The 23970-nt window shown below is 49.5% G+C and overlaps 1 protein-coding gene across 1 annotated transcript in view; it reads left to right on the forward strand.

The window, feature by feature from the left end:
- The window catches only part of AOAH (acyloxyacyl hydrolase), a 105226-nt gene that overhangs the window by 78030 nt on the left and 3226 nt on the right, over positions 1–23970 (forward strand). The window contains exons 15-21 of the mRNA XM_054384952.1: positions 1258–1294; positions 4000–4074; positions 7733–7905; positions 10681–10739; positions 10820–10879; positions 13668–13764; positions 19008–19084. Coding sequence (XP_054240927.1) covers positions 1258–1294; positions 4000–4074; positions 7733–7905; positions 10681–10739; positions 10820–10879; positions 13668–13764; positions 19008–19084 — 578 coding nt within the window. The remainder of the gene's footprint in view (positions 1–1257; positions 1295–3999; positions 4075–7732; positions 7906–10680; positions 10740–10819; positions 10880–13667; positions 13765–19007; positions 19085–23970) is intronic.

Raw genomic sequence — 23970 nt, forward strand, 5'->3', positions numbered from 1 at the left:
TACTCTGGTGAGAACCCACCTGCAGTGCTGTGCCCAGCTCTGGAGTACTCAGTACAGGAAAGACGTGGACCTGTGGGAGTGGGTTCAGAGGAGGCCACAAAAATGATCAGAGGGCTGGAACATCTCTTCTGTAAGGAAAGACTGAGAGAATTGGGGTTGTCCAGCCTGGAGAAGAGAAGGCTCCAGGGAGACCTGACCATGGCCTTTCAGTACTTGAAGGGGATCTCTAAGTAAGATGGGGACAAATATTTTTCACAGGGCCTGTTGCAACATGACAAGGCTTGATGGATTAAAACTAAAAGAGGGGAGATGTAGACTAGATGTAAGGAAGAAACTTTTTTACAGTGATGGTGGTGAATCCCTGGCAGAGGCTGTCCAGAGAGGTGGTAGAAGCTCCATCCCTGGAAACATTCCATATGAAGCTGTGCGGGGCTCTGAGCAACCTGATCAGGTTGAAGATGTCCCTGGTTACTGCAGGGGTGTTGGACTAGATGACCTCTAAAGGTCCCTCCCAGCCCAAAGCATTCTCTGAGCCCATGATTTGGGTGAGTTGCCATTGAAATGCAGTTTCTCAGGTGGGGTGCAGCAGGCCCAAGGCTGTTTTTCCTGAGTCTGGAGCAAGCAATGCAGAGCTTTGGTGCACTGGTGTCTGGTGTTATTTCAGATGCTTTGCAGTATGTTTTCCACTTCCAGCTGCCTCTCCAGAAGTGCACAGTCTCTCAGGCATCCTGGTTTGTATCTGCCAGTCCTGCTGCAGGGGCTCTGCCATGTCAAAAATGGCACTTGGTGCCTATGTTTAGGACCTGAATCAGTCCTAGTGTGGTATAGCTGTGAGACACTCACTGTCTCAGAAAGAACAGTGAGAACAGTTCCCTTTGCAATTTATAGGGAAAGTTAAAAGTAGCTCAACTGTTGACAAGTCAGGCTGGCTGGCTTACAAGAGACTACTATGTTCAACAGACAAGGATAAGCTGCCAGATCTGGATTTAAAGCCAGATCCAAACAGCTCAGCACTTAAAAGCTTTTAATTTACTACAGTCTGAAGTGTGGGACTCAGGTAAGAGGTAACCAGTCCCTGGATCTTAGCTTTGCTTCCTGATGCCAGCACCCAAAAAGGTTACAGAGAGAACTTGTAGTTCCATTTTTATTTTAAATACTTTTCATTCTTGGAAACATGAAATGAAGCTAAGTGTTGCACTTGGTTCTGTTGGTCATTGATGTTGTCCTCTTTCTCTTCTTCCTTCTCCCTGTGCTCAGGTGGCTCTTCAGGAAACCTCCTCTCTTTAATAAAAAGGTGAGTCTTTCAAGGGATTGAAATGCTGACTGGGGGTAGAGAAGCATTGCTGGAATCCTACTTCTTTAAATAAAAATCCCAAACACACAAAGGACTGGAAGGGATGTGTTACCCATGGGCATCCTAAAAATCACAGCTTCCCTTGGCCTCTGTGCTCTGGAGTGCTGCCTGTGACTTTGGTGTAAATCACAGAATGGATCTGATTGGAAAAGACTTCAAAGATCACCCAGTCCAACCTTCCATCCACCACTAAACTATGTCCCTAAGTGCCAGCTCTACAGGCTGCTTGAACACCCCCAGGGATGGGGACCCCAGCACTGCCCTGGGCAGACCATTCCAATCTTTGAGAACCCTTCCAGTGCAGAAATATTTCCTAACATCCATCCTGAACCTCCCCTGGTGCAGCTTGGAACCATTTCCTCTGGTCCTGTCTCTTGCCACCAAGGAGCAGAGGCTGTCCCCTCCTTACTCCAACCTCCCTTCAGGGAGCTGTAGAGAGCAATGAGGTCTCCCTCAGCCTCCTCTTCTCCAGCCTGAACACCCCCAGCTCCATCAGACACTCCTCACAGGAGCTGTGCTCCCAGGTCCTTCTCCAGACCTCGTTGCCCTTCTCTGGCCAGGCTCCAGCCCCTCAATGTCCTTCCTGCAGTGAGGGGCCCAGAGCTGAACACAACACTCAAGGTGTGGCCTCAGCAGTGCCATGATCACCTCCCTGTCCCTGCTGGCCACCCTGTTCCTAATCCCAGCCAGGATGCCATTGGCTTTCTTGGCCACCTGGGCACACTGCTGGCTCATAGTCAAGCCACTGCCAACCAGAGCCCCCAGGTCCCTCTCTGAGTTGCAGCTTTCCAAGCACACATCCCCAAGTCTGTAGCTGATTTTTCCACTGGCTTTCTATCTTCTTGGTGTTGTTCAGAAGCCACATCAAGTAGTTTCATTTTGAGGCAAAGACAGAAATCAAGATGGGAAGCTTCAAATGAGAGATGGGAGAGGAAAACTATGTTTGGCTGACAACTAAGTTACGTGTGGGACTGGGCTCAAGATAAAATCAGGATGTGGTTTGAAGTTCAGGATGAGAGGGCAAGGATTCATTACTGCTTTTCTGGAGGACAGAACAATAAATCCCTCAGGATGTGAACTACACCAGCATCATCGACAGAACAAAAGCTGTTTTAAAGTGTGGGTGCTACCATCTCCAGGGCCTGCATCTTCACCCAGTTAAGCCACCAGCATTTCCAGTGGTATCAGACTAAGCCCTTCCCTAGACCTGTGCTTTGTGTTGTCCTAACTACACAAATCCTGATCTGTAGCCATGTAGCTAGACACAGGCAGGTCCATGATATTGTTTCCATATGGAATCAGAGCATGTTTGGGGTTGAAAGAGACCTTTACAAGTGATGTAGCCCAGCCCCTCTGGAATGATATCCATAGCATGTGGACATGATTGAGTAGCTGCTGGGAAGTGAGAGGCAGGAGCTCTCACGTTCAGATGAATTTGGGTGGGCTGTAGAACAGTTGGGTTTGATTTAGTTTGCTTGATGCTGATGTAGTTCACATCCTGAGGGATTTATTGTTCTGTCCTCCAGAAAAGCAGTAATGAATCCTTGCCCTCTCATCCTGAACTTCAAACCACATCCTGATTTTATCTTGAGCCCAGTCCCACACGTAACTTAGTTGTCAGCCAAACATAGTTTTCCTCTCCTTTCTCTCATTTGAAGCTTTCCATCTTGATTTCTGTCTTTGCCTCAAAATGAAACTACTTGATGTGGCTTCTGAACAACACCAAAAAGATAGAAAGCCAGTGGAAAAATCAGTGAAAAGACAAATCCAGGAGGGGCAAAAGGGAGAAGTAAAAAAAAACAAAAAAAACCAACAACCCAACAAATTATGTTTAAGAAACTTTACTAAACTATAAAGCTACAGCTCCCCAAAAAACACACCAAAAAAACCCCCAACCAAACTGTCTGGGGTTTAGGAGTGAGGCAGAGCTCCCTAACTCTTCTCAAAGTAGTGAAAGGAGAACTCCACACAGGGTTGGATAGAAATACAGAATATTATTGGAAGTTTAAATGGAAGTACTATTCATAAACCACAGGCTGCAGTGCAAAGCTTATCAAATACAAAGAGATAGTTATCCAAGAACCTCCTTAGACCAAAGTTTCCCCAACCTCCACCAAACCAAGCCAAAATCCAGGCCTCAAATGTCCCCCCCCACTCCCCTCCTCCCTCCTACTACCATCCCACCCCAGGCCCAAAGGGATGCAGCTAGAAATTCAGCTTTGCCTGGGGTGCTAGCAGGATGCTCAAGGCCAAAACCCTCCCCCATACCAACCAGGAGATAAGGGAGCAGGGAGAGGGGAAGGGGAGGAGGCAGCCTGTGTTGTCCCCCTGTAAAGGGTAGGTGCAGGCATTCTGGGAATGAAATAACAAAACCTGCACTTTCCGGTCCACCTCCGGGACCTTATTTAGCCTCTTGGAAGCCTTCTCTCTGGTTTCTTAAAGGCATCCAGCCTCAAACCATGAAACAAACAACTCCCCCAAAAAGCCCCCACAAAGCCCTTTTCCAAATGTGGAGGCAAAGGCATCTGAGCCTTGTCCAAATCTAAGCAGGCTGCTTCCAGCTGTGGTCTCCTGCAAGCACGGTGTGAGATCCAGACACCGAGGAAGGGTTTTGCCATTGATGTAGCCATGCACTTCCATTTCAGCCTGGCCAGGAACCAGCTGCTGGACAACCCAGCCATAGTTATCTACGCCACCATTGGGAATGATGTCTGCAATGGGTAAGGTGGAGCCCAAAGGAGCATTGGTCTATGAGTCTTTGCTCTCTTTGGAGTCCTGCTGGCTGCTTGGACACTTGGGTCTCATTGCTTGGTGCTTCCCCATGCTGGCATTTGGCTTTGCTGTGGGTCTGTGTCTCATTCCTGTCTTTCTGCTGGAAGCTCTGGTTGTTGCTTTAGCTGTGTTTGTCCTAGGCACCAGCTGTCCTCGTTTGGAGCTTGTCTTTCTTTTACAAGGCAGGGATGAAGTGACCAATGGCATGTCTGAAGTAGAATCCTCCTAATTTAGCAGATGAAATGGAGTATAACAACAGGAGGGGATGGAGGGGGAGAGTTTAAAAGGATGTGTATCTGTCTCAGCCAGTGTGTCACCTCCTGCCAGGAGGGAGAGCATGACTGCTTCACCTTTCCTGAAGAATGACAACATAGTCCCCTGTCCAGGTCTGTTTTTATTGAATCACAGAATGGTCTGGGTTGGAAGAGACCTCCAAAGGTCATTTAGTCCAGCTCCCTCTGCAGTCAGCAGAAATTTTTCCTAATGTTCCTTGGCACCTAACCTAAACCTCCCCTGAGGCCATTCCCTTGTCCTATCACTTGTTACTTAGGAGGAGACCAACCCCCACCTCACCACAACCTCCTTTCAGGTAGTTCTAGAGAGTGAGAAGATCTCCCCTCAGCTTCCTTCACTCCAGAGTGAGCAATCAGTTCCCTCAGCTGCTCCTCATATGAGTTGTTCTCTAGACCCTCCACCAGCCTTGTTGTCCTTCCTTGGCCATGCTCCAGCACGTCAGTCTGCTCCTGGTACATAGATTCTTGTACCTGTCCTCAGCCAGGCTCTGCTATGCACACGTTACATTTTTGCTGCTTCACTGGCTTTGCTCAAAGAACCTTTTTCTTTTGTTTTATTCCTCACTCTGCAGGTTAGTCTTTTCACTTCCCCTGTCCTTAACACTGTTTTCCACTCTTACCTGAAGTAAAAAGAAATTTTCCACAAATTGACACAGGTTTGGCATTGCCCTTGCCCATTTGTCTGTTCCAGCCCAGTGTTTATTACTTGAAACTCTGCTGTCCTTTTATCTCAGCATCCATTACCTGGCAGGGACACTTTGGTCTGCTCAAATTCTCTCTGCTGTTTGTTTGCTGCCAAAATATTTGCAGCATCAGAAGAGGCTCTCAGGCTGTACTGATCCCTTTAACTCCAGCAAGGGAAGAAGCTGCAGCTTCTGTAGCAACACCCTGCTTCCATGGAGTGGGATGGAGAGCAGAGAGAGAACTTTCCAGTGTCCAGTCACTGTGTGCAGCTGCCCTGGCTCTGATGTACCCACAGAGGTCATGGTGGATGCAGAGCATCCATCAGGCTTTACTTCAAACCCAGGGCTTGACAAACAAAACCCTCTTCAAGGACAGCTTCAAAGTGCAGTGGTGGAGCCTTGCTGGCCTTATCCTCTGTTTTACCTTTGAAAGAGAGCAGTGTGCTGAGCACACCAGAGAGACAGCTCTCAGCCAAAGCCTTGTTGAAATGCCAGTGTTTCATGCCATGCAAAGGCAGGGCAGTGAGTAATGTGGATGTTTGGAGAAGAGCAGGAGAATGAAATTGGCAGCCTGTGTTACACATTCCCAGTTGTCTCCACGCTGTGGTATCCAAAGAAGGGGGTTAGAAAAATAAAGACAGATGGCAATGGTGTCTCTCAGCCCACTGAGGTGTAAATGTGGGACACACAGACCCAGACCTAAAAAAAAAATCAGACAAGAAGATAATGAAAGCCAGCAGTCTCAAATGCTGTACAATTATTGCACATTTTAGTTGCATTTCAGGTAAGGAACCATTTCTCCAACCTCCAAAGGTCATTTAGTCCAACCCCCTCTGCAGTCAGCAGAAATTTTTCCTAATGTTCCTTGGCACCTAACCTAAACCTCCCCTGAGGCCATTCCCTTGTCCTATCACTTGTTACTTAGGAGAAGAGACCAACCCCCACCTCACCACAACCTCCTTTCAGGTAGTTCTAGAGAGTGAGAAGATCTCCCCTCAGCTTCCTTCACTCCAGAGTCAACAATCAGTTCCTCATGAGCTCATGAGAGGAGCACCACTTACAGCATCTCCAACAAACCCTTGCAGAGTGGTTTTACAGCAACTGTTTCTACAATACTAATGAAGGCAAAAAGACAAAACCAGAACCAAACCCCAAACCTACCACTGAAGGGAAACCTCCTTCATGGTGGACAGAGACCACCACTGGCTGCTGCCTGCCAGGGGGGGTGGTGCAAGGGCACCACAACAGCCCTAGTGCTCACTCAGGCACCTTGAAGTCCTTGTGACAGAGCCCAGAATGATTGCACCCCCAGACAGCTTGCTTCTGGGTGGGTTTTTCATTTCAGGGCCTGGCACAGAAAGGAAGTATGAAGCAATGCACTGAAATACCTGCATGACTTCAGGGGAGAATGACAAAACAAAGTGGAGTTCCAAAGGGCACAGTGATTTCAGCTGTTCACTTGCAGGAGAGGCCTTACACCAGAGCAGGGTTTGGAAATCAAGTGCTGCAATAACTGTATGCAAAATGAAACAATTTAAGGGCAAAAGCACAGGCTTGTCTCCAAAGTACCTTGCCTGGGTGGCTTCCACAAGCAGAAGCCTGAATCTTAATGCTGTTTTTTTTCCTAGTTCTCCCTAAACAGGAAAGCCTTAAACATTTCAGCAGCACATACTGCATCAAGAGAAGTTTCTAGGCCCAGGGGACTCATCTGGTTAGAATTCTGTGTGCAAAATGAAGCCCACTGAAGAATCCTAAATCCTTGCTAGGGAATGAGGTTCACCCACACAGCACTCAGCATCCCCCACAGCCCCCCCACATATTTGATGCACAGGCTGGATGTTAGGAAATATTGCTTCACTGAAAAGGCTCTCAAACAAACCCTGGAATGTTCTGCCCAGGGCAGTGCTGGAGTCCCCATCCCTGGAGGTGTTCAAGCAGCCTGTGGAGCTGGCACTTAGGGACATGGTTTAGTGTTGACCCTGCAGTGCTGGGTCAAGGGTCAGACTGGCTGATCGCACAGAATCACAGAATCAACCAGGTTGGAAAAGACCTTTGAGATCATCAAGTCCAACCTAGCACCCTACACCATCTAATCAACTAGTCTATGGCACAAAGTTCTTCATCCAGTCTTATTTTAAACTCTTCCAGGGGCAGTGACTCCCCCACCTCCCGGGGCAGCACATTCCAAAGGCCAATTCCTCTTTCTGGGAAGAACTTCTTTCTAAGTTCAAGCCTAAACTTCCCCCTGCACAGCTTGAGACTGTGTCCTCTTGTTCTGCTGCTGGTTGCCTGGGAGAAGAGACCAACCCCCACCTGGCTACAACCTCCCTTCAGGTAGTTGTAGACAGCAATGAGGTCTCCCCTGAGCCTCCTCTTCTCCAGGCTAAACACCCCCGGATCCCTCAGCCTCTCCTCACAGAGTTGTGCTCCAGACCCCTCCCCAGCTTTGGTGGCCGTCTCTGGACATATTCCAGTGGCTCAACATGGCTTGAGGAGCCCAGAACTGGACACAGGACTCAAGGTGTGGCCTGACCAGTGCTGAGTAGAGGGCAGAATGACTTCCCTGCTCCTGCTGGCCACACACCTCTGAGGTCTGTGCCAGGCAGATGGATGCTGTGGTTCCTCTGCAGGGAGCGTGACACCCTGGCTCACATGACGACCCCCAAGGAGATGCTCTCCAATGTGCTGCAAGCCCTGCACTACTTGGACTCCAGGCTCCCCACTGGCAGCCACCTCCTTCTGACAGGCTTGGTAGATGGTCGCTTCCTCTGGGACAACCTGCATGACAGATACCACCCTCTAGGTAAATACCAGATGGGGAGGTCCTGTTCCTCCTGCTGATCTGCCTCCTTGAGCTGCCTTCTCTCTCTCTGTGCATGATTTATCAATCTATTGAGAAGCTCCAGCCCACTTGGCAGAGTGGAGGAGACCTGAGAAACATGAGACAGGTATTGGCTGTGCAGTGGAAATGGTGTGGTTCAAGCTTCTCCTGGAGTCCAAAAGCCCAAGTGGAACAGATTGTGATTTGCCTCCCCTCTCCCTTTTTTTTTTTTTTTTCTTTTTTTTTTTTCTGGTAGTGGAAAGCAAATCAGGCAGGAGAAAGAGAGGTAAGATCAGGAAAGGAAGAGTCTGGAATGGATTGGGAAGTAAAAAGGTAAGCTTAACAAAGTAGAAAAGGTGTTTGAGTAAAAGGAAGGTTACAAAGGTGTAAGGAAAAAAGAGTAAATACAAATATATACAAAACCAGGCACAGCTGGCAAAGGATTCTCTGGATGCAGTCCTTAGGGGTTTGGATGCAGCATGGAGCAGGCCCCACCACAAGGGTACACCAACAGCAGGGAGCAGCATCTTGGGCAGGCATCAGGAGCAAGAGGGGGGAGACAGGAAATGTCTCCCCTTAAACACGCTTGGTGGGCAGGAAAGTGGGAGTGGAATAGACTTTGACCTGGGGACCAAGTTTCGCTCTGCCCGCCTGGGTCAGGTTTCTTTGTCCACCTGGGGGCTAGGTTCATTGCAGCCCACCCCCTCCTGGGCTGGCTGTAACCTGACACAAGAAGCAGGGCAGAGAGTTTAGGATCCCAAGTGCAGGACAGGGCAGGTACTGGGTAGAGCCCTGCCCTGCCTGGTTTCAGCAGCAGCCAGACCCCCTCAGCTCCAAAGCAGGCTGAGCTAGTGCTGTGGGTGTGGCAGCAAGCTGTCCTGCCTCAGCCTGGGCCACAGGTCATGGCCAACATGCCTGCACCTGGGCCTGGGGGTTACAGGTGGAGCTGGGCGTTGGTGAACACCTCCACCCACTGGCTGGTGGGCATCTTGGTAAAACTGGATGTGGACTGGGGCAAAGGATGAGGTCAAGGGTTTGTGAAAGACTGGGTAGGTATTAGAGCAATAATTCTTCCACCACTGGTGGATGCCTTCCACCTCCTGTGGTACCTACTGCCCAAGGGAAGTGGTGGAGTCACCATCCCTGGAAGTGTTTAACAGATGTGTAGATCACAGTCTCACAGTACATTAGAGGTTGGAAGGGACCTCCAGAGATCATCAGGTCCAACCCCCCTGCCAGAGCAGGATCACCCAGGGGAGTCTGCACAGGAATGCATCCAGGTGGGGTTGGAAAGTCTCCAGAGAAGGAGACTCCACAACCCCCCTGGGCAGCCTGCTCCAGGGCTCTGTCACCCTCACTGGAAAGAAGTTTCTCCTCATGTTGAGCTGAAATCTTCTATGTTCAAGTTTGAACCTGTTTTTCCTTGTCCTATCACTGTGAACCACCCAAAAGAGCCTGGCCCCCTCCACTTGACCCCCACCCCTCATGTATTTATAGTCATTGATCAGATCCCCTCTCAGCCTTCTCTTCTAAGACTAAACAGCCCCAGGGCTCTCAGTCTCTCTTCACAGGAGAGCATCCTCATGGCTCTCTGTTGGACTCTCTCCAGGAGGTCTCTGTCTTTCTTGAAGTGGGGAGCCCAAACCTGGACACAGTATTGCAGGTGTGGTCTCAGCAGGGCAGAGTAGAAGGGTGCTGAGTAGTAGATGTGGTGCTGAGGAGCATGGGTTAGTGGTGATCTAGCAGTGTTGGGTCAATGGGTAGACTTGATGATCTTAAAGGTCTCTTCCAACCAAAACAATTCTATGATTCTGTGTTTCTATCCCAAATATCTGGGAGGGACACCAGAACTCCAAACTCTCCACCTTTTGCTCCCGGGGCAGCTGGTACTGCTGCTGGGCAATGGGCAGCTGTGACCTGGGCAGGAATCACACCTGTGTCAGGGAGCTGCTGCAAAGCAACCTGAGGAGCCCACTTCACCTGGCAGAGGTCATCCTTTGCAGTCCCCAGAGCAGCAGCAAAGATTGTGTGTTGCAGCACTGCAAATAGCAGAGCCTGATGGAGGATCAGTGTGCTGTGAGCTCAGTGACCATTTGATTTCTATCTTGGTTATAGCCACCAAGGAAGCAAGAAAAGGTCAAGAAAAGTGGGCAATTTTCTCTCTGCAAGCCAGGCTAATGCAGAGTGCAGTGAAATTTAGGGAATGCCAGCTGGATGCCTGGCTCAGCTGCTGGAATTTGCTCACACACACACAAGCATATCCAATCCTCTCTGTGACAGCAAAATTGCTCCTCACTTGTAAGACTAACCTCTCCCAAGTAAAGGGCAAACTCAGAGTGCATACAGGCACCTTCAGTCTGCCCTGCAGCTTTCCAGCCTCTGCTTTGTGTGGGGAGGGGGAGAGGCACCTTGAGGGATGAATGATCAGCCAGCCTGTGGCACAGCCTGTGATGGCTAACACCACCTGTGAGATGAATTGCCCATGAAAGGCTGGAGAGAGATGGAGGAGAAGCAAAAGCAGCTCTGCATGCTATGGGGACGTGGAGGGGTCTTAGCAGGAAGGATGTCACCTCTGCTGCACCCGAGTTCTGAGGGTGGCAGGTAAATTGGAGGGGGTCTGGGGCTTCCAGGGCACATCTGCTCACCGAGGAGTGCACAGACCTGCAAAATGAAGTCACATCTGGCCAGCAGGCACATGCAAAATGAAGTCACATCTGGCCAGCAGGCACATGAAGCTTTCTTCTCTGTGCTTTGCAGGCCAGCTGAACAAGGATGTTACATACAGTCAAATCTATTCATTCCTTGACTGCCTCCAGGTAAGGTCTCTGGCTGTAGTATGGGAGTCCCCCTTTCCTCTCAGCCTCCTGCTAAAGCCCCTGTCCCTCTGCCTGCCCAGGTGAGCCCCTGCAGTGGTTGGCTGACCCCCAATGAGACCCTCAGGAATCTGACCTCAGAGGTAAGTCTTTGATGGGGCTCTAATGGGACCACCCCCCTCCAGTTTGCCCTTGTGTCTGAGGATATAAGCCTAAAAATCCTCAAAGGCAAGATGTCAGCACAATGTTTTCTTCCAGAGGTGGAGGGAAGTGTGGAAACATCCACACCCATCCTTTCAAATGCCTCTCAGGTTCTGGGAGGCAGCAGGATTAAGTTAAGGGATTTGTAAATGTAGTCTCTCCCCAGCTGCCTAAATTTATTCTGGTCATTAGGGCCACAAAACTGATCAGAGGGCTGGAACAGCTCTGCTGTGAGGACAGGCTGAGGGAGCTGGGGGTGTTCAGCCTGGAGAAGAGAAGACTGGGGACGCCTCATTGTGGTCTTAAGGGGGGGCCTATAATAAGAGATAGTCTTGTGATCAAGGTTTGTTATGACAGGAGAAGGGCTGATGGCTTTAATTTAAAAGAGGAGAGATTTAGAATAGATGTGAAGAAGAAAGTTTTTACAGTGAGGATAGTGAAACACTGGGCCAGGTTGCCCAGAGAGGTGATACAAGCCCCATCCCTGGAAACATTGCAGGTCAGGCTGGATGGGGCTCTGAGCAACCTGCTCTTAGCTGAAGATGTCCCTGCTCACTGCAGGGGGGGTGGACTAGAGGAGCTTTAAAGGTCCCTTCCAACCCAAACCATTCTGTGATTCTATGTGTCTCAAGGGACATGACCTCTGAGTCAAAACTGTTCAGGTTCATGTTCTTTAAGGAGACAAAGTCCCTGATCAGAAAGGGAAGGCTGGAGAAGAAGTTGCTGTGGTTATGGAAAGCCAACTGCATCAATTTTGCTGGCAGGGCTCAAGAGCCTCATGCTGCCTTCATTTGGGATTTGTGCTCATCTTGCTCAGACACACTTCTGGGGACTTAATCACCAGATGGTGTGACCAAGGAGCATCCAGGCTCAGTGCAGGCATGGGAACAGACAGAACAGAGATGTTTTCAAGCTCACCCTAAAAACCCACCAGCAGAGCTGAATGTCACACAGTACCAGACACTTACCCCTTATGGTGCAAGCTGAGGTTTAATCCCAGCAGCATTCCCAGAGCCAGTGACCAAATATTGTCACAGGTGTCCTCTCTTTGTCTGGTGGCATTCATGTTTGCATTCACTAAACCAAAAATACAGCCTTAATTTCAGCCAACCTGGCACATGTGTTTTATGTCCTGTCCCTCTGCACTTCAGAGGAGGCAATTAAATACATTCCTCAGCCTCAGCAGGACTGCAGCTTCTGTGTTTACACACACACAAAAGGAAGGATTTTTCCCCTAATGTTTATGTGGAACTTTCTGAGTTCTAGTTTGTGTCCATTGCCCCTTGTCCTGTCACTGGACAGCACTGAGAATAGAATCATAAAGTCATAGAATCATAGAATGGCTCAGGTTGGAAGGGACCTTAGAGATCATCTCTTCCAACCTCCCCACCATGGGCAGGGACACTGATTGCTCAAAGCCTCTTCCAACACCTCCAAGGAGGGGACATCCATAACCTTCCTGGCAGCCAGTTACAGAGTCCTACCACCCTCAAATAGTCTGACTCCATTCTCCTGACACTCACTCTTTAGATATTGGTAAGCATTAGTGAAATCCTCTTCAGTTTCCCCTTCTGCAAGCTAAACAGCCCCAGCTCTCATCCTCTCCTAGTGGTAGATGTTCCAATCCCCTAATCAGCTTAGTGGAACACACAGCACAGGAACTTCTGTCCACCAACCATTCATATGTCTGCAGAGTATGAATTAATCTCCTTTCTGAGCCTCTGTCTGAAGCTAATTGCCTCTGTTATTATCCAAACTGCACAATTTAAATATTTAGGAGATCCTGGTGTCTGTGAGGGTTGTAGGAATCACACTGGATCTATCAGTTAGGTAGATACTCGATGGAGGTGATTGACTCTTCTGAAAGGAAGAGAAGAATATGGGTCTGGCTAGAGAAAAGTTAGCACCCACAAGACAGCGGTGGGGAGGATAATGAGAGGATGAGCAGGGGGCTGGAGCTCCTCTCCTATGAGGACAGACTGAAAGAGTTGGGGTTGTGCAGTCTGGAGAAGGCTCCCAGGAGACCTATTGTGGCCTTCCAGTATCTGAAGGGGGCTGCAAGAAAGCTGGGGAGGGACTTTTGAGGGTGTCAGGGAGTGATAGGACTGGAGGAATGGAACAAAACTAGAAGTGGGGAGATTTAGATTGGATGTTAGGAAGAAATTCTTCCCCATGAGGATGGTGAGACACTGGCACAGGTTGCCCAGGGAGGTGGTGGAAGCCTCATCCCTGGAGGTGTTTGCAGCCAGGCTGGATGTGGCTGTGAGCAACCTGCTGTGGTGTGAGGTGTCCCTGCCCATGGCAGGGGTTTTGGAACTGGATGATCCTTGAGGTCCCTTCTAACCCTGACAATTCTGTGATTCTATGAAAGGAGAACATTTTCCCTCTATAAAAAGGTTTTTTCTTTCAAAGGAATAAAAATGATGGGGCTGCCACCCACCAAAAGCCCTCTGAAACCAAGAAATTCAGAATCTTTATACAGGCAGAGAGTCTCTACTAAAAGAGGTCTCCAGTAAAATAAACACAAGCTGTGATAAGCTGATACCTCAGTGCAACCTGCAGTGCATGGTGAGCTGGGAAGCCCAAAGGCTTGTGGTGCTCCTGCAGGTTGATGATATGATCAAGACCCCCACTCCACCTCCTTTCCCTGTGCTCCAGGGACAAAAGCTGACTCCACATAAGGCAGCATGAGCAGCAACAAACCATCATGACTTTGCTTGATTTTTGCAGAGAGCCTTGCAACTTTCCAGTGTCCTGGAGGAAATAGCAAGGTCTGAGAAGTTTACCAACTTTGATGTTTTCTACATGGACTTCCCCCTGAAACAGAGTAAGTTGGCTGCCTCCTGGCTTCCTCACAGAGCATTTGGCTGAGTGCTAACACTCTTCTCATGGCTTAGCTTGGGAATGGGAGTAGGGCAGCACAGTCAGCCAGCCTTGGTGACTCTGCTGGCAGGTCTTGGGCCAAGGGGGGAGCTCTTAATGTCATCTCCCATCTTCCCTGACTGGGAACTTCTTCACTGTGAGGGTCCCAGAGCACTGGAACAGGCTGCCCAGAGAGGTTGTGGAGTCTCCTTCTCTGGAGACTTTCCAGCCCTGTCTGGATGTGTTCCTGTGTGCCCTGTGCTGGATTCTCTGGTCCTGCTCTTGCAGGGGGTTGGACTGGAAGATCTCAAGAGGACCCTTCCTACCCCTAACATCCTGTGATCCTCTGTGATCATGTGTGATGGTTTGAAACTGTCTCTTTAATTTTTCTTCGCAAAGTTCAAGCAAAGAAAGCAAAAGAGTGTAAATAAGTCACTGTTGGGTGTAAGAAAGCAAAATCATGATTGTTCTAACCACTTCCATTGGATAGACAGAAATGTTTAAGAACTATCACAGACCTCTGTTGAGACAAGACCCCACCACCAGCCTGGGGATCACAACCTCCTGTTGCTCCTCCTGGCACTCATCATCCCAGTGTGCAGCACACACGGGTGGCAGGAGGTGTTGGGGACAGGGACAGCAGATCAGCCTCTGCCAAAATTGCCTCCTGCTTGTCCAGTGCAGTTTATCAGGCAGACAAAGGGGAAAAAAGAACTATAAAAACTATCTCACCCTGCAAAGATCATGGCTTTTCATTTGGTGTTAATTTTGGCTTTTCATTTGGTTTTAATTTTGGCTTTTAACTTGGTTTTAATTTTGGCTTTTAATTTGGTGTTTAATTTTGCTCATGGCTTTTAATTTGGTTTTAATTAATTTTGATCATGGCTTTCTCCATCCAGACTGGAGAAGGCACCTCTGAAGCTGAGCATGAGCTGTAGTGTGTCATGATTAGGCTCCTGTGGGATGAGCAGTGCCTCAGGGAGGAGAACTTTTCCCAGCCAGTTTTCCTGCCTGAATGACACAGCCACCCTCTCTCACTCCCTGTTTTCACAAGCAGAAGAGCCTCTCCTGGGAGGCTCTGGCTTCTTTCCTATGCTTCCTTAAGCACCTGCATGCTCCTGCAACTTTTGCCTTGAAGAGCTTACAAAGCTCGTCCTTCTGTGACCTGAAGTGGCATTACATAAGAGCATTACCTAACTCGTTTCCTTCTGCAAATGGAAGAGAAAGAAAGAAAAAAAAAAAAAGAAAAAAAGAAAAGAAGCAGAAACTTCTCTTTATTACTGTAAGCATGAGTGGGCAGTGTCCTCCTGGGGCTGGGGACAGACACCACTCACTGGATAGCTTTCAGCTCTTCTTCCCTGGTGAGAAGTGTGTGGGTCCAGCTCCAGGCATCACCCAGCATCAGCCCAGCTCCATTGCAAGGAGAAGCACACCTGCTCTTTCTTTTTAATGAAAGGATCAGTATGGGCAAGAGATTGGGGTGTTCAAGAAGTTAGGTAGTGATGGGAAAGTAGGAAAAGAGGGCTTTTTCCAGCCTGAACCTCCCCTATTTCATCTTATGGCCCTTGTCTTTCCCTCTCCTGCTGTGAAGAGACTGGCTCCATCCTCACCACCCCCCTCTAGGCTCTTCCCCAGTGCTAACCATCCCCAGCCCTGGCCCCCTCCCTGATAATATGAATGTTGACATTCCAAAAAGGGTTTGTAATAATTGGAAGCCCCTCCCTGATCTTCATTTCCTTGGTTTTGTGTTCACACACAGAGGTAGTTCTGTGTTACTCCCTGAAAAGTTTTGCCTGGTGACTGTGTTTTACATCCCAGCGTGCAGACAGCCTAAACTGGAGCCATGGAAGGACAGAAGCACCCTGGCAATACTTCTAACAGCTCTGACACTCTTCCCATCAGTGCCTGCCTGTCCTTGGAAGCATGAAGCTGCCAAGGCACCTAAGATGATTGCAAACATCTCACTTTGAAGCCAAATCCGACCAAAATTTACAAACTTACTTTATCCTACGTGACCCAATTCAGGGGAGGGAGGGAAAGAAGGGAGGCTGGGAGAGGGAAGCTGTCTGTCCTAAACCTTCACTGTCAAGTTCACAGAATGACAGAATCACAGAAGGTTAGGGGTGGGAAGGGACCTCCAAAGATCACCCAGTCCAACCCCTCTGCCAGAGCAAGATCACCTAGAGCAGGTCACACAGGAACACATCCAGGTGGGGTTTGAAAATCTCCACAGAAGGAGACTCCACAACCTCTCTGGGCAGCCTGCTCCAGGGCTCTGTAACCTTCACAGTAAGAGTTTCTCCTTATGTTCATATGGCACCTCCTCTGCTCCAGCTCACACCCATTGCCCCTTGTGCTGTCATTGGACATCCCTGAGCCCAGCCTGGCTCCATCCTCCTGACACTGCCCTGCACATCTTTATCAACAGCAATGAGGGCACCCCTCAGGCTCCTCTGCTCCAAGCTGCAGAGCCCCAGCTCTGTACTGTACTGATGTTCCACTGCCTTCAGCATCTTTGTGGCTCTGTGCTGAGCTACTTCAAGCAGTTCCCTGAGTTGAGATCACAGTTTCAGGATGTCCAAGTCTCTGCAGCTTTTGCCTCAACTACTGAGCAAGTCATCAGGATTTGGAACAAGCTACCTACTGGGCAAGCAAATGAATCACTTAAGTGACCAACTTCAGGCAATGTATTTGCTTTCATGAAAAGAAACATCTGAAGATGATTTGCTGTGCTTGATTGCATGGCATTAAACAAATGAGGTAGACTCAGGCATGCAGATACAAACAGCAGCTCTGAAAGGCACTTTGCAAAGCCTGCTGCAGCCCTGGAGCCAAGGCTGGGAGCTCGCCCTCAGGAAAGCTGTCAGTTGAGGAGAGCTCAAAAGCCAGCTCAGGCTGCTGACCTACTTTGCTGGTCTCTTTCTGAAGCAAATGTAAATCCTCTACAGCCTCCAGCCATCAAATATTTAGCAGTGGTTGCACACTGTGATGAGCACATTGATTTCAGCCTGGGCATATAGACACAGAGCAGCTCTCAGCTTTCAGGGAGTATAATGTGAGCACTCCAGCAGTTACTGGAGATTTAGATGGACATTCAAGCTCGGGTGTTGCATTTAGCTGAAGAACTTGGTGGTTCCTTAAGAAGTAGGGCAATAAATAGGGGGAGAAGGGTTGCTTGTTTTGGCTTTCTGTTGGTGTGGGTGGAAGCCAGCTCTAGGCAAGGCAGCAGACACTTTTAAACCACACTCCAGACGTGCTCAGTCAGTGGGTATGGCTCAGCTGCTCTAGGATCTTTGGAGGTCAGGTATAACTGTCTCAACCAGAATGAGGGTGGTGAGACTCTGGAATAGGCTGCCCAGGGAGGTTGCGGATGCCTCCCTGGTGTTCAAGGAGTGTTGAAGGCCAGGCTGGATGAGGCCTTGAGCAGCTGAATCTAGTTGAGAAGTGTCCCTGGCCAAGGTAGGGAGGTTGGAGCAGGTGAGCTCTGAGGTCCCTTCCAACCTGAGCTATTCTGTGATTTTTGGAGGTCAAATATAACAGTCCAGATTCATCTATCTTGTTATAAAAACAGAGCCTGGCACCTTCATCCTGACACCCACCCCTCATGTATTTATAGTCATTGATCAGATCCCCTCTCAGCCTTCTCTTCTCCAGACTAAATACCCCCAGGGCTCTCAGTCTCTTTGTGTCAGAGATGTTCCAGTCACACAATCATAGAATTGTTAGAGTTGGAAGAGACCTCAAGGCTCATCCAGTTCCAACCCCACTGCCATGGCCAGGGACACCTCACACCACAGCAGGTTGCTCACAGCCACATCCAGCCTGGCTGCAAAAACCTCCAGGGATGAGGCTTCCACCACCTCCCTGGGCTACCTGTGCCAGTGTCTCACCACCCTCCTGGGGAAGAATTTCTTCCTAGCACCCAAACTGAATCTATCCATTTCTAGTTTTTTTTCCATTTCCTCCCGTCCTATCACTCCCTGACACCCTCAAAAGTCCGTCCCCAGCTTTCTTGGAGCCCCCTTCAGACACTGGAAGGCCACAAGAAGGTCTTCTGGGAGCCTTCTTTTGTCCAGACTGCACAACCCCAACTCTCTCAGTCTGTCCTCATATGAGAGCAGCTCCAGCCCTCTGCTCATCCTTGTGGCCCTTCTCTAGACACCTTCCAGCACCTCCAGATCCTTCTTGTAACAGAGGCTCCAGAACTGGACGCAGTACTCCAGAACTGGACACAGGCTCCATCCTCACAGCCTCCCTTGGACTCTCTCCAGCTGATCCTTGCCTCTCACCCACCTGTGAATCCAAAGCTCACATGGGGACCCAGACATCATTGTCTGGCACAATAGCCAGGCTGCACCAAGCAGCAGTGAGTTCAGAGCTCTTGTGCTGGGACAGAGAACACCTTCCCCTGACAGGATGGCTGCATAATGCTATCAAGAGTTGTCAAGCTGCCTTTCTGCAAGAGAGGATTGAATTTGCAGCCTGCTTAACACCAGCTCCACCACTCCCTTCCTTCCTCACCCCTCAGCCCTCTTGAAGAGAGAAAGCTTTTCTCCTTCTCTGATGGCTCTGAGGCTTACAGCACAACATCATTTGCATGGAATGCCAGCCTTATGGAATTCAAGAGGTTATTTTGTCAGAGCTGCAGAAGACTGCTCAGAAGTAACTGCAAATGACAGCCTGGTCCTGCAGCCCTCAGCCCACAGCTCCTTCTCCAAAAATCCATTGCTGCTTTTAGTGCTTTGTTTGGTTTGCTTGGTTTTCTGTGTGTGTGTGTGCACTGCTCCAGATGTAACTCAAATGGGAAATGCAAAAGCATTCAATCAGCATTAAATAGTTTACAGCTCTCCTGGCTGCAAGCATCCAGGGAGGGAGGGGGAAGAGGGGTTTACAATCACTGATGGGCAAAGCACTTCTCTGCATAAAAATAATAATAAAGGCTTCATTGCTGCCCCAGGGGGAGGGGATTGGACGCAATATTGCCTCTGACAACTTTATATGAATGATCATAATCCTCATGCAGAACTTCAGCTTCAGCTCTGCATGAGGATTATGATCATTCATATAAAGTTGTGTTTCTGAGCATATATATGTAGTTGTGCTTGAAAATAAAACCCCAGCAGTGCTTTGAGGAAGAGGGGGAATACAGCTTGGGGCAGATGGCTCAGTGCTCACCAGGGCTCACCCTTCTGCTTCTCTTCTTCACAGCTGCAGAACAGTGGCACAAGATGGGAGGCCAGCCCTGGCAGCTGATTGAACCAGTGGATGGCTTCCACCCCAGCCAGGTAAAACCCCCAGGAGACAGGCAGGAGCAGGTTTGCTCATGATACCAACCTGGGAGGCTTGGCTGAGACAGCTGAAGGCTGTGAGGTCACTCAGAGACTTGGACAGACTGAGAGCTGGGCAGAGAGGAACCTAAGGAGGGTCAACAAGGAGAAGTGCAGAGTCCTGCAGCTGGGAAGGAAGAATAAACTGCAGTAGGACAGGTTGGGAGGGGATCTGCTGGAGAGCAGCCCCAGGGAGAAGGAGCTGGGAGTGCTGGGGGACAACAAGTTCTGCATGGGACAGCAATGTGCCCTGGGGGCCAAGAAGGCCAAGGGGATCCTGAGGGTCATTCAGAGGAGTGTGGCCAGCAGAGCCAGGGAGGTTCTCCTCCCCCTCTGCTCTGCCCTGCTGAGACCTCACCTGGAATATTGCATCCAGTTCTGGGCCCCCCAGTGCAGGAGGGACAGGGATCTGCTGGAGAGAGTCCAAGGGAGGGCTGCAAGGATGGTGAAGGGACTGGAGCACTGTCTGGGGAGGAGAGGCTGAGAGCCCTGGGGCTGTTCAGTCTGGAGAGGAGAGGACTGAGAGGGATCTGATCAATGTCTGTCAACAGCTGAGGGCTGGGGGTCAGGAAAGAAGGGACAGGGACAGGCTCTGCTCACTTGTGCCCTGGGATAGGACAAAGGGCAATGGTTACAAAGTGCAGCACAGGAGGTTCCACCTCAACATGAGGAGGAACTTCTTGACTGTGAGGCTCACAGAGAATTGGAACAGGCTGCCCAGAGAGGTTGTGGAGTCTCCTGCTCTGGAGCCTTTCCAGCCCTGTCTGGATGTGTTCCTGTGTGCCCTGTGCTGGATTCTCTGGTGCTGCTCTGGCAGTGAGGTTGGACTGGAAGCTCTCCAGAGGTCCCTTCCAACCCCTAACCTCCTGTGAGTGCCTGAAGCACCTGGCTTGGCAAGCTGCTTGGCAAGGCTGAGGGCTTTGTCTTTTCACAGAGGTGATGGCTGTAGGCTCAGGGCAGACAGGGGAGGTTCAGCCTGCTGCACTCTGCTCTTACTCATAGGATGGTTTGGCTTGGAAGAAATCTTTAAGCATCATTGCTCCGAGCCACATCCAACCTCACCTTGAATCTGACTGACTTGGCAGCTTCCCCTGCTCAAAAGCACAGGGTGAATTTATGGACTGGTTGCAAGCTGTGAGCTGACACCCTGCAAGTATTCACCCCCACTCCCACCCCTCCATCACCAAATGACCTGAGGTGGTGCTGTCCTGCACGCTGGCAAAGAGCAGCTCATGGAGAAGCACTTCAACAGGTGTGGGTTGCATGCACTGATGGATTCCAGCACTTCAGCAGCTTCCCTGGGGACTGCTCTGTAGCTGTTGACTTCCCCCTGTACCTGCAGAGGGATGGCCAAGGGAAAAATACATATTTGAGTTGCTTTTGTACTCATGTTGGTCAGCTGGAGCTTGCTCAGCATGGCCAAGCTAAAAGAGCCTCCTGTTCAATCCTCCCTAGCAGAAATTCTTGCCTGGCTACCACAAGATAGCTGCATGAAAGCATAAGCTTGCACCCTGGGGATGTGTGGAAAGTGGGGCTGGGGTTGTTGGGGGGTTTTTGTTTGGTTTGGTTTGGTTTGCTGAAGTCCTTTTGCAAAGAAGCAATTAGAGAAAAGTTGGCAAATGAAATGAGAGTGAAACCAGGGATGGAATGAACCCCATCCCCTCCCCTGCCATCTGGGGAAGCTGTGCAGCAGGAAGAGTCTGGAGTGCAGAAGAAAAGCTCTTTGCTTTATTTCTTGTGTCTTACCCTCAGGCTTCCTATAACCTCCAGCAAGAGGCCACTGTGGGAGCCAAGTTCAGCAGCTCACAGCTTTTCATCCAGGCTCTTTCCCACAGCCCATACTCCATCAGCAACTGGAAGGTAGCACAGGCTGGCAGACAGCAGGAATTTAAAGTAAAAGGATCCTGCCTAAGCCAAAAGGGAAACCAAAAAGGCATGGAAGGGCAGCTGCAAACCTTCACAGAGCCCCTGGAGTGCTGAGCTGCAGGATCCAGCCATGTTTCACTCCCTCTGGCCCCAGCATCCTACAGTGGTTAAGCTCTCCCTCTCCTGCTGTTAGAATGGCATTAATGCTTCCCTGGGTACAGCCAAGGTGCCAGCTGTAGATATGCCTCCCTTCAAGTGAGCTTTTGTCCTTTTAGGAGTTCTTAATTAGCCTTATCCAAACACCCAGCACTTTAAATCAGTTTTTCTTCTCCTGCTAGAAGTCTGTTATCAACATACCATTATTTGGACTCAAACACAGCACTCTGCTCCAAAGGAGTGGCTCTCAATAAGAGGAAGTGTGAGCAGAGAGTGATGTTTCAGAGCATGCTTGAGTGAGATGATAAAGAATTCACTCCCTCCTCATCCCAGTTTCATTTCAAGCTCTACTTTGGACCAGCACCAATGTCTCTGGCCAGGCACAGCTTTCCTACCACACAGAGCTGCTTACTGAGCCAGGGCTGATGTTGTGCAGCTCAGCAAGTCAGTGGGGGCTCCTCATTCAGTGTTTGCAGCCACCCCCCAAGCCTCAAGCACAGCTTGACAAATGAATGCAACAGAGAAGAGCCAGCCTGGCCATTCCTACTGAATTTTCTCTCTGAATGTCTCAGCACCTGACAAATATTGACTCCAAGGCAGGCACAAACGTTTTACCTCTTGCCTTTGGAGTTTAGAACACAAGAGCCACAGTGGCCCTCTGTCAAGACTTAGGGCTGGGCTGGCTGCTAAACGGGGGACAGACACCACTAACCTCTTATCCTTCCAGCAGGAGAGAAATGGAACAAGGGAGGAAGACTGCTGGGTTGGAAAACTAGCAGAACTTTAATGACAATAACAGCAGTAAAATGAAATGCATACAAATGTGTACAAACCCAGCTTCAAACCAAGCTCCCTGCTGGCAGCTGCATCAATGCCACCACTGATGCTGTGGGCAGGCACTGGCAAAGGCCCAGGCTGGACTCAGAATCCAGCAGATGGGAACCAGATTCAGGAGCTGGATTGTGGAACTGGGTTCTGGAACACACAGAGCAGGGCTGAAGGCAGAGCAGACAGAACCCAGCAGATGGGATCAGGATTCAGGAGGTGGATTCTGGAACTGGGTTCAGGAACACACAGAGCAGGACTGGAGGCAGAGCAGACAGAAACCTGCTTGGACATCTGGCATGGAAAAACAGAGCTTGGCCTTTGTGATCCCTCAGCTTTGTACTGACTATGACATCCATGGAGTGGTTAGCTTGGGGTCACCTGTCCTGCCTGCTCCTCCCTGCAGGTGCCACTTCTGACTTTCCAACCCCCCGAAGTTTAGCAGTGACCTTGGTCTCCTTAGGGGCAAGTATAAGCAAGAGCCTCTCTGCATCTCAGTCCCTCAGATACCATGAAAAAAATACTCTTCCCTCCAGGAGGGGAATACTTAGAAGGGAATGAGCTGAAAAGTGAAGTCACTGAACACCATTAGTTCTGTTGGAACTCAGAGCAGGACATTTATCTGCTCTTTAATATAAAAAATAAAATAAAATATTATCATCTGCTGCTATGAGCATGGCAGAAGCAGGTTCCAGCATAGAGAGCCAACAGTCCAGCTGCCCAGCTATGAAAAGGAGGGATGTAGGAGGGAACTGAACTCCCCAAGGCTTGCATACTTATCACAAGGAGAAAAAGAAAGTCAGAGTAAAAAGGCAACATTGTCTCTGTCCCATTGCAGCTGTTCTGATTTTTCATGCTCTGGAAAAAGGCAGGAAAAACTATCCCACATCCTTTAGGTAGCATTTTAACACCCTTGGAAGAAGAGATGAACACCAAGTGCCCATTTATTTAGCCACACCCAGAACCATATTGCCCTCTTGGAAATTTCATGAGGAGGAAGGGGGGGGTGGGGGGTGGGGGAGGAGGCAGGGAGAAGATGCTTGCTGCACCTTATCAAGGTGCAAAACACAAAGCAAAGCAAACCACCCCCCCATGGGTGACACAACCACATTGCTCTCACCTTGCAAAGCTGCAGCTGGGCTTCATGAGGTGGATTTCCAAAGCTCCAAGCTCAGGCCATAGATGGAGGAAATTCACAGCATTCACTCTTGACAGCTAAGAGCAAAGTGCATCACTCAGCTCTCCTAAGGTCCCTCTGGAGCTGCTTTTGAGACACCACTTCCCCAAAGCCTGGCTCAGTTGTCCTTAGAAGGAATCTGACTTTCTCTTCCCATCTATTCCAGAAGGAGCCCAGGGATTTTTTAATTTTTTTTTCATCATCTCTTCCTCACCACAGAATTTCACTGCAAATCCTTGTGCCTGCCAGATGGTTTCAAGGACATCCCTTCTCCCTAGAACTGCTGATTGCTTTGTCTGGCTGACAGAGTCATGCATTTCACAGGATCCTGCAGAAGTGGCTTCATTTCTTGCTTTGTGAAGTTACCAGGGAGAATGTGAAAGCCCTGAGCATCACAAACTTGAACCTGAGATGCCTGGAAGGTTCTTAATGATTCTGTGCAGGCGGGAAAGCACAGCTTGAGCACGATTAGCTTCTCTCTCTCTTTGTATTCTTTTTTTTTCCCCTTAAGTCATAGCAAAGCACATTCCAGCCAGGGAAAAAACCCCAAAAAGCAGAGGAAAAGCTGAAGTGATGCATATCAGATGAGCTGGGTATTTACACTAGGCTGAGGAGCACAGCATTCCAGTGCAGAAGGAGGAAACAGATAGGCAGGAGCTGCTGAAACAACACAGCCACATCACAGCCCCCCAGAGCTCTAAGAGGAAGGGGTAACATTTCCTGGCAGACAATTGCTGAGGGAGTCTCATCTTCACCAAAACAAAATCATTACAAAAAAAAAACAAACAAACAAAAAAAAACACCAAACCAAAAAACAAAC

Source organism: Indicator indicator, chromosome 11 (genome assembly GCF_027791375.1).
Source record: "Indicator indicator isolate 239-I01 chromosome 11, UM_Iind_1.1, whole genome shotgun sequence".
NCBI lineage: Eukaryota > Metazoa > Chordata > Aves > Piciformes > Indicatoridae > Indicator > Indicator indicator.